The sequence below is a fragment of the Meriones unguiculatus genome, chromosome 8 (assembly GCF_030254825.1).
Source record: "Meriones unguiculatus strain TT.TT164.6M chromosome 8, Bangor_MerUng_6.1, whole genome shotgun sequence".
Lineage (NCBI taxonomy): Eukaryota > Metazoa > Chordata > Mammalia > Rodentia > Muridae > Meriones > Meriones unguiculatus.
Genome location: NC_083356.1, coordinates 66,555,453 through 66,570,733, shown reverse-complemented (window position 1 = coordinate 66,570,733; position 15,281 = coordinate 66,555,453). Strand labels below are relative to the sequence as shown.

General features: G+C 51.5%; 1 protein-coding gene across 9 annotated transcripts in view; it reads right to left on the bottom strand.

Annotated features, from left to right (window-relative positions):
* The window catches only part of Cacna1b (calcium voltage-gated channel subunit alpha1 B), a 162,947-nt gene extending 148,139 nt beyond the window's left edge, over positions 1-14,808 (bottom strand). For all 9 annotated transcript variants that reach the window (XR_009593741.1, XM_060389664.1, XM_060389665.1 and 6 more), the window contains exons 1-3: positions 14,392-14,808; positions 13,414-13,520; positions 9,781-9,920 (exon numbers count right to left, since the gene is read on the bottom strand). Coding sequence is in view for 8 of the 9 variants with exons in the window: in XM_060389664.1 (XP_060245647.1) it covers positions 9,781-9,920; positions 13,414-13,520; positions 14,392-14,674 (530 nt within the window). In the remaining variant the exon portion in view is untranslated. The remainder of the gene's footprint in view (positions 1-9,780; positions 9,921-13,413; positions 13,521-14,391) is intronic.
* Between the last annotated feature and the right edge of the window lie 473 nt (positions 14,809-15,281).

Below are 15,281 nucleotides of genomic sequence, written 5' to 3'. Positions count from 1 at the left end.
CTGCAAAGGATTATGCTCAGTGGAGAAAAACTCTGAAGGTGCACACCACTCACATGATATTCTTTTGTTTTGTTTTTGTTTTCAAGACAGGGTTTCTCTTGCAGTCCTGGATATCCCGGACTTTGTAGACCAGACCAGGCCGGCCTTAAACTCACAGAGATCCACCGGCCTCTGCCTCCCAAGTGCTGGGATCAAAGGCATGCCAGCTCACATATTCTTGAAACAACAAAATCACAGACATATAGAAAGAATTAGTCTTTGCCAGGGGTAGAGGTGAGTGGAGGATGTAGTAAGCCTGTATGGCACCCAGAGGGTTACGCCTAGGAATGGGAAGTTCAGTGTTCTAGCTGTGATGTTGTATTGCATTTCTGAGGGGTTGTCGGTGGGGAAATCTGGTAAGATGCAATGTTCTCTCCATAATACTTTATATATACTTATTATATATATATGATAAATAGATATCATATATATATATGATAAATCTACAATTATCTCAAAATTCAAACTTTATCTTTTTTTAAAAAAGGTGTTTCAGAGCTCACAGTGCCCAACCCATCGATCTTACCTGGTCCACAGACCCACATCCCTGCACTTCCAGCCCCTGATCCTACCAATGTGTACCAGTGTAAGTTTGGTGAGTCTGTGAAAACCCACATGTCAGCCACTCCCAGTTAAAACCTGTGGTCGTCCTCTCTGGGCATCTGTGGGCAGGAGGCAGCCACCTCCCCTGTGCTAATTAGGGCTGCATGAAGAAAAAGGAGCTCTGACCTCCTACCCACCAGGGAATGACTACTTCCTGAGATAGAGTCTGAGGACAGATGCTGAGAAAAATGGAATCAGGGATTCCACCTTAGACAACATACTGCCCTCAGACTACACACCTTATCACGTTCCCCCCTTCTCTATCCTCAGCCTCTCTTCTTCAGTGGCTAAAGGTGGGAAATGTAAACAGTGTATCAGGAGAACCCTAGAGTCCGGTGTGTGGTGTATGTGTGTGTTTTTGTTTGAGGGGGATGTTAATGAAGCACTCCACAATGCTTCACTAGAACCTCAAACCACTAGAAGAGCAGAGCAGCCCAGGATACCAAGGGTTCACAAAACACCTAGACCTAGAGCTACACTCACTGTTAACCAGGAGCTTGGGTTTCCAGCCTCCAGAACAGGCACATTACAGTTGAGTTGAAGCTGCCCAGCCTATGTGGGGCTTTGTTATATCTAAACACAAACACACAAACACACACACACACACACACACACACACACACATTGACCGGACCTGGTTGCAGGGGGTGAGGGTGGGTTATGCCTGAGGCCAGCACTGAAAAAGAGAAGGAGATATAACACAAATCCCATTTCAAAGGGGCCCCATCACTGCCTTCTAGGCCTGCCAGGGCCACATGATCCTTCCCAAAGGGTTTCTGGGCTCTGAGAAACCCAGAGATGGTCTCTGTGATAATGTGATATGAATTCTAGAATGAACCCTATGCCTGGCCTGGAACAATAGGGCTTTGGTGTGACAGCAATAAGGGAAGAAAGCAGGCAGAGATTAAGTGTCTCAAGGTTAATGACAGTAGTAGCTATCTGGCCTGTGGGAATCTGTCCTATAATCTGGCTATAAACTGGACAGCAAAACAGATCAGCCAGATGAAGCTACAAACAGGATGAGAGCAGCACAGGAAAAAGCCTCTCTTTCTACCATAGCAGGGATGGAAGCCCAGAAAATGGGAAGCCTCTGATCCAAGCTGAGAAGGAGGCCTGTTCGCCACCCTGCTATCTCCAAGCCTAGTAACAGAAAGAGGCCATTAGCAATCATTCTCACCTCGGTGTGAATCACAGCTCTGGGCTCCAGTGTGAAGAGAGATGTTGAGCAGAAAGGAGTGAAGCCAGTTAGTTCCCTATCCTTTGCTCATAAGCGCCACCTTTGCTGGATGTAAGCTTAAACTCCTGTGGCATGTGTGAGGGTGCAGCCACAGGAAGTAGCACCAGCTGTCCCCAGTTACTAGCTTGGACACAGTACAACACGTCAGAGCACCCGTGCCTGAGCCTATCAAGGAAATGCCAACCTCCAGGACAAGGCAATGGTAGCAAGACAGAAAAGCAAACACCACCAGGTGGAATAGGGATATCTATGCAAGATAGAAACGTGGGTGTTTAGAAGGCCTATCCCTCCTAAATGGTGATAACTAATTTAGAGCCCATCTCAAAATTCTGACCAGGCCTATAGCTCACCAGCTACTGGGTCTATGAACCTCAGGGGGAGGTACATATTGCTCCAGCCCCTTACTCCTTTGTCTGACGCCTGCTAGCCTTGTATGTGTCAGGCCCTTGCTGGGTGCTATAGGACCAGCTCCCTGGCCCTGAATTGTTGTTCATAGCTCACAGTGGCATATACAGCACCCTGGATCCACTCTGTGCCCCATGCTCTGTATTCCTTGCCAGTAAGGGCTGTAGTCCCCCACCAGCCTGCACACCAACTGGTTTTGCAAGTATCCTGGAGGAAGTCTGTAGAAAGGCTTTACTTCCCGATCCCTGGGCTGCAGAAGTCACGTGTGGACAGCAGGTGAGAACAGGAAGTCTCCTGACTACCCTGAGTGCTGGCTGCTGAGAGACTGTTCTGGGTCTCATTTTGAATAATCTGAGAGGCCCTGGAGACTGGATTTAGGAGTGTCTTGGCACAAAATTCATCCAAGTCTGAGAGCACAGTTTGTGGAAGGTGTGGGGGAACAGTTGGGCATGTGTTCTAGGGCCTAGACTTCCTTTTCTCTACCCTTTCTTACAGCTGAGGTATTGGAAGGTGGTGGCCAGCAATGCCAAGAAGTAGCTGGAAGCATATCCCATTCCTCCACCCTAATCTGGATTATCGGGGATCATGGAATCTCTCCACCTTGAATCAGTGGTTGGTGGACTTCAGGAGCACCTCCCATCACTCACCTGTGGTCTAGCCCAGATGCAGTTAGGCTCCACACAACCACTGTGCAATACACAGCCTCAAGAGCACACAGCCTATGCCCTACTCATCAGGAAGGCCTGGCTTTGCTTTTGCTTAAGGTAGGTTTTAGGATTCATTTTTCTCAGGGGCTGTTCCTAAACTGGACACACACAACTCCTAGACCCTAGAAATAACTGACAGGACCAGAGCTTGAAGCTACTTCAATTAGTGACTGTGGGTCTCCACCTACCCAGGATTAGGGAAGATCCTGAGCCCCAAACAAAAGTCAATGGGGATTGTCCCTATGAAGGGCCCGATTCTGTCCCATAATCCAGAAGTGCAGAGTCCAGAAGCAAAGGAAAAAGTAGGGGGAGGGAGGAATAGAGCAGAGAGTGAGGTAGGCCCTCTATAAATACCCACTTGCAGGTGTGTGTGGCAAGGAGGGAGGCTGGGCACCACTCATCAAACAGGGCATCCCTGGGGCTTTATGTAACGAGCACAGGGCTCTAGGGCTCTCTCAGGGACATGAGGCCAATGGGAGACCACTCTCAAGACAGGGCATCTCAGCTATGAATAAGGAACACACAGTGTCACCAGCACTCATCCAGTGCCACATGGCAGCATTCACAAAGCTGCTGAGAAAGAGAGGCCCCACTCTTCAAGAGGGGTTCCCTATGTCCTGGGTCTGGCAAGTTCTCAGATGCCACAGGACCAGGAAAGGGTACAATGCCCCCCTGAGTCGCCAGTAGAGTCGTGTGGATACTACCTGGAGGACCTTAAACCTTATCTCAAAAAACAGGATCAAAGGTCCCATTCCCCTCCCCCCACCCCTGTAGCTACAGAGGCTACCTCGCAGTGCTGAACTCCTAACCCCAATTGCTCCAGCCAGACTTTGGGGCAAGCAGATAACCAGAGCCCTGGATGTCGGAAGGGAAAGGGAGTCCAGGGAACCTCAACTTGACCAGCACCAGAGGCCATCCCCCAGCAGAGCCACAGGTAAACACCATGTGGAGCAGTCTTTAACCACAGCTATACAATGGGGTCAGCCTTCATCAAACACACGCCACTGTCACTCCACGTCTCTGTGCTATGTTCAAATATGTCTTGGGTCACTTAATGGCAGGCACAGTATCCCTAAGCACTCTCTCCTTGTCCTGTGGCAGCTGTCCACGATGCTCATCTGTTTGTTCTGTCCCTAACTTCCTTGTTCCTCCCCAGTCGCAAAGGAGCACCTCCTAAATCAGGCTATATCCTTGTGCCCTAAAGGCTATTAGACACCAGTAGCTTAGCACTAAGTTCAGAGTCTGTGGTGGCCATGCCTGACTCAACTCACTGTCCACCTTCCCTTTCAATGAGGCAGACCACACTCCTCCTCTTCCCACAGGAGATGAGTCTAGAGAGGATCCTGAGCTCTAATTACATGTCCTGGAAAAGAATCTCAGTTTAATTTCAAGTAAAATGAGAAGCTTTGGTTGAAAAACCCCCCAGAGAACCACCTGCCTGAGTCAAGACTTGTTTTTCTGTGTCTTCACAGGCCGTGAGAGGAAGCAGCAGGCTAGGCCACAACGGAGGTGAGGACACCATTGTTACTGTGGACTTAAGTCCTCTAGGCCAAAGGCTATAGGAGGGATCTGGGAATACTGGGAGAGGAGGCACTGGCCATGTGGGGTGGGGGCAGGAACAGTATGATGGGCACCACAGGAAGCACAGAAAGACAGCAGCCTAGAAAAGTGTCAGGTCTGAAAGACGCCAGAGGATCTTGCAAACTCTGCCTTCTCAGTACGCCTCTTGACTGCTTAAGGCCTGGGCCTGGAGCCTCCACTGGGGCTGCTGCTGTCTCCAGTACCCTCACTCTCAATTGTCTGCTTTCCACCCTGTGCCCAGTGTAAGCCCAACTTGATTGCCCTGCACCCTCTTCTCCTCATCCACCAAAACCATCTTTTAACAGTTTCCTGACACCAGTGACAGTACTCTCCAGCTACTGTGAGCCTTCCCTCTCTCCAAAGGCAAATGGACAGTTTGCTTTATGAATCCAGAAAAACATGGCCTGCAGAAGGGCAAGAATCTATTTGGTCACCTCTGTGTCCTGAGAAACCTAAATGGGGTAGAAGGTGAGTGGTGTCTCCAGCAAATGCTTTCCAGGTGACCAAGCATGGTGATGACAGACAGTGAAGAAGAGGTGGCTGGAAGGACGGACAGGGGTGCTGGACTAGGGGAGCTCTAATACCCCCGTCATTCACTTGCTCTCCCTCTCTCAGTCATCCCTCCTTACTCTGTCCTACATTTGTCTCCTACATCTCTGTCTCCTGTGTCTCTTCACTCATCTTCACACATCTCAGCTGACGCACTTGCTTCCAAATTCAGTGGGAACAGTCTGTAAAGACCACAGCCATCGCTGCCATGTCTGCCCACCTAAGAGCCCCAGTCTCCAGCCCCCAAACACTCATTTCCATTGGACAGACCAAGGCAGTGACCAGGGCCCTGCATGTGTCTCTACTCAGACTCCAGGGCTGGCCTTCTCCAACTGCATCTGCTTCTCCTGGATCTTGCCACCCACATCCAGGTAGGCTGAGTTCCTAGCCTAATAATACAGCACTCTGGGCCTCTATCATCTGCTCTCACCAACCAACTTTACCACTCCTATTTTGCTACAAAGCACCCTAAACAATGAACATAATTATTACTATCAGGTCCCATCACAAGGCCCCCATGCCCAGCAGTCTCACTCCCATACACACCTAATCCACTTTAGGCCACATCACACATTTCCCTCCAATGTCAGCTCTGTGGTACAAAACATACTCTTACTGAATCCCCAACTGCAGACAAGTACTCCTCTCGGTCTCTATCACCTCCTTGCCCAGGTAAGCCCATAGCTATGGGAAGCTGGTTGCAGTCCAAGATAACTTCTCTAGTTCCTGGGGATCCTGCCCACTCCCTGCTACACTTTTGGTTCCTACCAAGTATCATATGCCCTCCCAAACCTGAAGCCTTCCCTGACTACTACACGAAGCTTGCCCTACGCACTCCTTACCCACTTTCCACCAAGATCAATGCTATTCAGTTCTTCTTTGACATGTTGAGTTGGTCCATGGCAAGAAGCACTGTCGCCTAAGCTATGATGCAGACCTGCCCTGGTGACAGTCTGGGAAGTAGAAACCCAGAGCCAATGACTACAGCATATATAAACACCAGCTAGGTATGAGGTTACATACACTGATGAGAAACAGGCTGGGAAGGGTACCTGACCCTTTGGATACTGCTCACAGAAAGGGGCTCTGCATTTTTGTACCCATGTTCATACCATCTGGCAAACACTGAATATGTAAGTGACTGATGTGTGAATGACTGGAGCAGTGTCAGCAGAAGAGAAGCTCAAATGTTCAAGGAAATGAACAGTCACAGGTAGACATAATGTGATGGTCATGGGGAGTAGGTAGTAGCAGGACATCACTTTCAGGTGGCCTCTGCCTAAGCTGGGATGGTGGGTCTTTCAATCCTCTTCCAATTAGGGCTCCAATCAGGGCAACTCTGGGCCCTGTTGTTCAGGCAGAAGTATGCTTGGAAAAGGAGGTGGGCATGGAAGCCTGCCCCTGCCCCTCCAATCAGCTATAGGAAGGGAACCCTTCACCTAGTAGTAAGACAGAGCCCATATTGGGAAATTTAGGCACTTGACCCCACCCACCAAGGGACAACATTCTGGGTGGTTATCCATAAGCTGGTCTAATGCGGAGCAAGACTCATCACTGAGGAGCCAGACTCAATGAGAACAGGCCCATATTCCACAGGCCAGCCAATTCCCAGAAGCTACCAACATCTCTCATAATCTCGGAGGCATCCCTTTGACCTATATAGGACCCATAATCAGATGCTACCTATGCCTCCAGAGCAGCCAGTGCCCAGTTGATCACAGCCCTTGCCCCATATACACTAGTGCAAATAACAAAAGGCACCTGAGAACGAAGCAAGGAGTACAGCAGTGGGCACCCAGCCTCAGCTTCTCTAAAGGGGAAAGGGGTGAAGGAGGAGGCGCAACTCCCTACCCTACCCCTGCCCAGGCATCTCTCACAACCTCCACACCACTATTAGGAGAAGAGAGACCCTTGTTGGCCACTAGGAATATGTCTGGCTTCACTAGGTAACAGGCCAGGGTGCTGTCTGTCTCTCCCCTCTGGGCCTCCAGCCCTCTAAGCACCAATTAAACAAAGCTTAATTAAAACAACAAAATAACTAGAAAGTGCCACACCCCATATATACCCTGCCACTGGGACCTCAGCTCAAGAGGGTTAGAGACGGGATCTTCCCTGGGTTTCCCACCAAAGCCTCCCACAAACACAAACACATGCAGGTCCCTTGTGATTCAGTGTCCCACAGGCGCCATCAGAGCAGTTCTTGGTGTGGCCGCTGCATGCGGGCCTTCATGAGACATGCATCACCCTCCCACCTGGGTGGTTCCCCAAAACCTGGCACTACCTCAAGGAAGTCAATGCAAGGGAGAAACCTTAAAAGCATGACACCAGTGCCAGCTTTCCTGCAAACACAGAGTGCAGAGGGCAGAGAAATTGAACAAGAGGCTGAGATGAGACTGGCTACAGAGGAGACGAAGACACAGAAGAGTGCAGGAAGCAGAAAGAGAGAAGTAGAGAGGAGAGAAGATCATTGTACAAGAGGCAGAAAGGAGACATGGATAAACAGAAAATGGACGGGGGATGTCCAAGGCTCGAGCAGGACAGCCCTCCCTTCTTTTTGGCGGCCTAGCATCTTTTACAGGTATTCACAGGAAGGCTAGCGTTCCTGCCTTCCACCATCTGGCAATGGGCTACGTCTCCTACTCTCAGGCCTAGGATCAGATTTCTGGAAGATCTAGGGGTCCTATAGGCAGGGGTGGGGTGGAGAAGGTGGTGTCCCTCCTTGCCTCCCTGTTCCCAGGCAGCCTACACCTTGGTGGAAATTTTAGTAGCAGAGTCCAAGCATCACTTGTCAGCTTCTTTACTCAGTATTTATCAATTTGGCCAACACACACTGCCTGAACCTAGATGCCCTAAGACAGGCTCAGGGGACACTCTGAAAAATAAGACACCATTCTTGTCTTCAGGGACTTGATCTCAAGGGAAAGAGAGTTGTAAACAGCTGTAGTTACTCCTGGATGCCCCGGGTAGTAGCCCTGGATGTGAGAAATACCCAACCGACAGGGGCCACACTTTTCACCAGTCCCAAGTAATTCTTTACTTTTTTCATTAGTGGAAAGCAAGACTCCATAAGGTTGTAGAGGGCTTTCTGCAAACACCATGGCAACACACTCCCAGTTTGGAAAAAGAAGCAGTTCACAGAAGTGTATGAAGATCACCATCACATCACAAAGAAGGCACTGAAGCCACCAACACACTAAATTACCTGGCCATATCAGACAACTCTATACCAGACAAACGTTCTCCCTTCCCCAGCCTTACAAACATGGCTCTACCAGCAGAAGCTGCAGTGCAAAGATGGGGAATGGATCCCATGTCTCTGTGGGTCTTGCTTAGGAACCCAGAGGTCATTATCTGACTTCATTTATTCCTCACATGCAGGGACCCATGGTGGCTGAAGCCCCAGACCCAGGCTTCCCTGTCACCTTTTTCCTACTCTCCATTTGCCCAACACCCTCCCACGCACACTCACAAGCACTAGGCTTCCACAGAGGTCAATTGGCGGAGGAGACAGAACCATGCCAACTCTCATTAAGAATGTGCCCTCATTCTATGGTGGGCAATATGCCCTATGCCCCAATCTGGGCGCATAGTCTCCAAGTACAAGGCCCTAGGCACGATTAACACTGCCATCACTAGAGCAGGACACAGAGCATCTGGGAAATCCACAAGCTCTCTGTAAGCAGCCCTCACCCCAACCACAGCTTCTGCAGTTCCATAGTCCTAAACCTACACCAGAGAAACAGAGGAAGAACGGATGGTGCCACTAGGCAGAAAAATCAACAGAGGTGGTTCAGGGCCACACACCAGCTTCCTGAAGCTCCTGGATGGTGGGGAATTTTATTTTGGTCGTTATAAGGAAGCACTGGCAGGCAGCAGTGGGCATTCATTGTAAGTAAACCCATTCAGGGCTGAGGGGCTGGAGAGATGGCTCAGCAGTCAAGAGTGCAAGTTGCTCTAGCAGAGAGCCCCAGTTCAGTTTCCAGCACCCACGTGGTAACTACATTTCCAGGGGCCTGATGCCCCCTTCTGACCAATGAGGGCACCAGGCACACATGTGGTGCACATACACATATGCAAGCAAAATGCCCACTCAGAAATAAATTTAAAAACAAAAACACTACCAGGGCAAGAGCCAGGAACATGTACTCAGCCTCACACAGTGGCATGGCATAGAGCTCCCAGGGAGACATCCCAGGTAGCTTCTCAGACAGGAAGGTTTCAGATACCAAGAATTCCTCCAAGATCACAGACAGATAAGAGCCTTCCTCAAAGAAGACCCTCACTTGCTGGTCAGACCATCCATAGTGCCCAGTGACCTCATTGCTTTTAGAGTCTGTAAGGCTCCTCCAGATAGGCCACTAGGAGTGAACCCTTTGAGAAAAAACATTTTATAAACACAAACAAACATGTCCTCAGGCGGAAGCTACAGCACAGCAGATGGAAACAGACCCCTAATGTCTCTGAGAGCCTTACTTGCGAAACCCAGAGGCCATTACTTGAGTGAGGAGAAGAAAGCCCCGTTTACCCAGTAGTACCATCAAGGGTCATTGTACTCCATACACTCCAGTCAGAGTATGGGGTATCAATGTGGACATTTTTGCCACCTTAGCCCCACAGTAGGGCAGCACACATGCATGCAGTTAGGCGTGGCCCACCTACCCTGTGAGAACCACCACGAAGTCCATGACATTCCAGCCATTTCGAAGGTAGGAGCCCTTGTGGAAAACGAAGCCCAGTGCGATGATCTTAATCCCCGCCTCGAAGCAAAAGATCCCGATGAAATAAGGCTCTGTGTCATCCTGAGAAAGAGCACAAAACAGGGTTCATCTCTGTAGACTCAGCAAAATAGCTAGACAGTGGTCCCTGTCTGATGGCCATACCGACTACCCCAAGGCTGACCCTGCCAGGCACCCTGTGGACTTCCTCAGCATACACTGCTCCCACTAGCCTGAGTGTGCTCATCTGACATGGTCATAATATAATCTATCATTTGCTGGTATGACAAAGTATCCTGATTATGTCTAGGAGTCCTTAGGCCTCTACTCTATTAATCCAGATTCTGCTCCACTCACAGAGTACCCAGGATTGTCCTGCTGGAATCATATGGCAGGCTTTGTTCAGAGGTTGAGAGAGAGAGAGAGAGAGAGAGAGAGAGAGAGAGAGAGAGAGATAGTGCCAGTGCTCATTGGGGATGATTGCAAAATCAAATCCTTGTATTAACTAGAGCAACCCTTCTATACACTAAAGTCATTTCCATTCTAAAGTCCCAAAGGCACAGAGATGGATTAACTAGAGCAGACATCATAGGTAAACCAAGAAATCACCACTGGCCTCTATGCCAGGTTATCTGGAAAGCTTGGCATCCTTAGACTCTGCTTTGGGACTCATTCATACATGCAACATATATAGACAGGCAGAACATGCAAATTCTGACAGGGGAAAAAAGAAAGGAAAAGCTCCAGCACTGAGGATACTACAGTGATAGCATCTGTGGAGACCAGAGGGCAGAGCCCCTCCATAGGCCAGGCCTAAGGCCTAGTAGTAGGCATGAGTCTGGGAGGTAGGCAAACCCAGAAACCCATCAGGGAGCTTCATCAAAGGAATAGCACCAAAGGTTTCTAGAGCTAGAGTCTAAGGAAAAGATTATTGTTGAGAAAACAGTGGGACCAAAGGAGTGAGGGTAGAGACTCTAGTAAGATCCCCAAGCCTACTTCTTAGCCAAAACCTACAAGATATGATACTGGGGAGAAGGATGTTATGTGACCACACATGTAGAAAGCAAGAGAAGCATCATGTGTGAAGGGAGGAGAGCAGAGAGCTTTGGGGAGCTGAAGACAGAGGGTTAGCATGAATCAGCTGCTACACTCTGGAGTAGCCACATTAAACACAGGAAGAAATGATGCTGAGGAGGCAGCCAGCTTCCAGAGTCCACTCACACAGGGTTGGCCCCTAGGACAAGCTCTAGCAAAAACTGCTTCAGAGCCACTATGCCCCCATGAAGAAAGACTGGGCATATGGCCTAGATACGTGGTCCAAGGAGCTGCCAGATGAGATGGGGCTGCTAACTTCTTTAGCTGGAACCTTTCCTCAAGAAGTCTGGCCCTCAAGGGTCCCATGCCTTGCCAACACCTCAGCTTGGCCCTTTCTCTCTTACCTGCAGGGAACCAGTCCTGGAGACTGATTAATGGCCACCCATGCCCTTGAAGTTTGGAATGGGATGTGGCTATGAGTAGTCTGAGAGGAAGCTACATCTAAGGGACCTGGTAACTGAATATCCAATGATGGCCTAGTGTTCCTGTCCTGTCTCCTAGTGTTGTCTTATGACAGGGATGAGGCTCATGGAGGAATGTATGAACTGTTCTTGGCCTTGAGGTTTCTGGTCTAAGGAGGTTTCTGGGAGGGGATGTTGACTACACCGAAGAAGGAGCTGATTTCAGAAGGTCTTCGAAGAAGGCTCCCAGTCAGAAAAGAGGGGAGCAAACAGGGCTAGTAGCAAGGAAGCCCTACCCTAGGTTCTTCTGCCCAGCTCCTACAAGCCAGAGCCATGATTGAAGCTGACAGGGCTGGAAGATAGGTATGCAATGGCTTAGAAGCCACTGGTCCGCAAGCGCAAAGCTTGGGCAAGCTCGTAGGAAACAGAGTCCCCAGAGATGAGGAAGCCCAACCCCAAGTGAGGCTGGAAATACTGAGGGGTCCTAACACCATTCAATCCCTATCTGCTACCTAGGCAGTAGCTCCAGTTTCCAAGCCTATCTCTCTTAGGACTCTCTCTGAAGGACTGGGCCTACAGGCAACACTGGGGTTAGCAGAGAGCTTTTTGGATTCCAGGATAGGTCCAAAGCAGGCATATATTGTTTGTTTTCCCAACAGCTTAGTTACAAAAATTACATCTTCCCCTTCCCACCATCACCAAAACCAAGATTGTCCAACCAAATGTTAGTATATTAGCAAACCTGACATACTAACACAGGTACTCAGAAAGCTGGACATCAGACTGGTCCATGAAAGGATGCCTAAGTTGATGACCTCTTTCTGCTGCCCTAAGTCTAGCCTGTGACCCTCCTGGCCCTACCTGCCAGGGTTCCCTGGAGATATGGTCACTAACTGTGGCCTGGCATTTGTGATACTTATCCTGATGAACCTCCAAGTTCATTCCCTTCTCTGGCCTCTGGAAGGAGTGTTCCCCACAAGGATAGGGAAAACAGAGAACATACTCTGTCAGAAGCCCAGAGGAACAGAAGAACCCTACTGGGCATGCCCAGAAGTGCCCAGGGACCATTACTTACCTTCTACCTTAAAATGTGACTTAATTATACTCCTCTTTCACAACCTACACTCTTTAAGTCCATTCATCCTTCTCATGTCCTCCAGGAAGGCCCTCAACTCCAAATAGCCATCCTAGACATCCTTAATTGGTTTGTCTTGATGCCCACCTACTCATAGTCACCTCCTCTTCCAAACTGCAGAAGAGTGGGAAGAGAGGCCACACCAGAGCTCAGAAGGGTTCCAGTTCCCAGGTTAAACATTGCTTTATCCAAACTGAAGTCAGAGAAGCAACAGTCAGGATAGAGAAAGGATGGAGCAGCCTTCTGCTGGAAGGTCTTCTCCTTAGAGACCTCAGTCCACAGGGCCCTCTGACTTCCAATTGCTTCTCCTCCATTATATGAAGTGCTACACAGTCACACATTGCACATGCTAAGACCTGGCAAAACGGCAGCAGGAAAAAAAGCTGTGGCTGTACTGTCACCTGTGAAGTGTGTTACCCCTCAAACCTCTGGAGTCCAAAAGGCTGGCCTTCAACCCTGCCTCATGCTTCATAGGACCCATAATTCCAGAGGTATGGCCCTTGATCCCCACAGTGGACACCCTGGGTTCTAGAAAACTCTTGGCAGGATACTAGAGGAAAATATGGATTCAGAACATTTGGGAAGAAGTGCTTTCTTAGAGAGCATGGCAGGAAAGGTGGTCAGCTGGCCTGATATTCTTGTTCTCTTCATGAGAAATGTCCGTCCTTTATTCTAAGTCTAGAAATCAAGGCCAGCATAGCATGCCCAAATGAACCATCTGGGGAGCAGGGACAGCTAAAGATAGACCAGCTGGTGATTCCTTGATCTTTCATCAGGCTCAGTGATCACCTCAGCTTCCTGGCACTGGGGAAGTCGTGGGCGGGGGGGGGGGGGGAGTCAAAGGGTCCTCAGATGTAAGATAGAGCCCGCCTGTCCAACTGAGACACAATGAAAACTTGTCACTAACCCTCACCTTTCAGTCCCCAGATCCTCAGCCAGCACTCACCAGGCGCTCAGACATGGGAGTCTTGTCCCCATCAGGGAGGTGCTGCTCCAGGGCCAGAACAATGCAGTTGGCGATGATGGTGGCCAGGATCATGTATTCGAAGGGCGTGTGTGGGTTAAGGACTGGGTAGGAGGCGCTACGGAGGTAGTGAAGAAGAGGACAGCGCAGTGCAGCAGCCAGGGCTGAATACTGCTGGCCAACACCCACCTTCCCTCAGCTCAGAACTTGTCTTCCCAGCTCCCCGCCCTAATTCTGGGGGCAGCCAAGAGGCGGGGCCTCCGCTAGTTCCAACGCCGTCAGCACCACGGACAGCTGCTTTGCCTGGCCAGCCAGCGCCACAGGGGAACAGTCCTGTCGCCCCCTAGAGCACTAGAAGCTGGCCCTGCGCAGGCGCACACCTTACCTAAAGACACAGCTACAAGTATCTACACCGCACGTGAACATAATGTATCAAGAATGCCTAACACTCGCACGCGAAGCACGGCTCGTGCGATGCCCGCACACAAACGCAGGCACCTGCAGTCAGCAGGCGCACGGACCGACCTGCATCCCCCCAGCGCTCACACCTACATAAATTCGGATTTGCCCTCCCGTGTCCTCCAGGCCAGCCGCATGCTGTGTGCGCCAACCTGGCTCCAAGAGACCAAGTGCACGAAGGGACATGGGACTCTCAGGTCAGAAGGGACTCCGCCCAGTGGTCCGTCGTGGCCTCCAGAATCACACACGCTCACACCCAAACCACGCACACACGCACTCGGAGACCGCCCCAGAGGCCCCGCCCCGCTCCTCCTCGCTGGGCCGTGGGGTCCGCGACGCACCTCTCCCGGGTCGCACCCCCTCCCAGCACCAGAAAGATGGCCACTGGGCGCCGCCGCCCAGGCCCCAGCCGCCCCTCCCGGGCCCGCCGCGCGGACACCGACGTCGCCCCGGCCCCTGACCTCCGCCAGTTCCCGCCCGGCCAGGCCCCTGTAGGATATGGCCACTCGGTGATGCGCTTAGCGTATTTGCGGACGACGTTGTCCTCGCTGAAGACGAAGAGCGAGCGGTTGACAGTGAAGCAGTTCTGCTTGACTGGGATGGGGTTGTACAGGGCCATGGTCCGTGCGCGCTGCGCAATGGACTGCTTGTACAGGACCCGCTGGCCGGGCGGCAGACCCCCCTGGCCCGGGCCACCCGCCCCGCCGGCCCCGCCGCCCCGAGCCCGCTCCCCGCCGCCGGTGCCCCCATAGCGGCCGCTCAGCTCGTCCCCGAAGCGGACCATGACTCTCGGGCGCCGCGAGCATCCCCGGCTCCGAGGCCCGGCACCGAGGGCGCGGCGCGCCAGGGGCTCCTAGCCCAGCCGCAGCGAGCCGCCTGTACCTCACCCGCCAGCTGCTACCGCACCCCAGCCGCGGCCCCACGCCACGCCCTATAAGTGGTCGGTCACGCGGCTGCGCCTAGCCAATCCGCGTCAGTCCCACCCCCGAACCCTACAGACCCCGCCCCCGCGGCCACCCCCGCCGGAGTCCGCGGCGGTCCTCGGGGAACGCTGAGTTGCTTGCGTGTGCCCAGCTCTAGGCAGCGTGAGCCTCTGCGTGCCCCCGGGGCGCCGCCCAAAGACTTGGCCGCGTCTGGTTCCCCAGCTCAGCAACTTGAAAGGCGCCCAGGTGTCCTCGCCCTCCTCGAACCCGAAAAGATCCTCCCCACTGGGGAGATGTCTGAGGAATCCAGAAGCCTCAGCCTAGGTTCTCCTTGGCGTCCACACCCCTGTCCTGTGGAGGCCATGTCGTCAGCCTCTCCCTCTTTGCTGCTGGCCATCGGAAGCCGAGGCTATCGCCGTCCCTCCATTTTTAATATCCTTACATGCCCCGCTTTGAAATCTCTGGCCC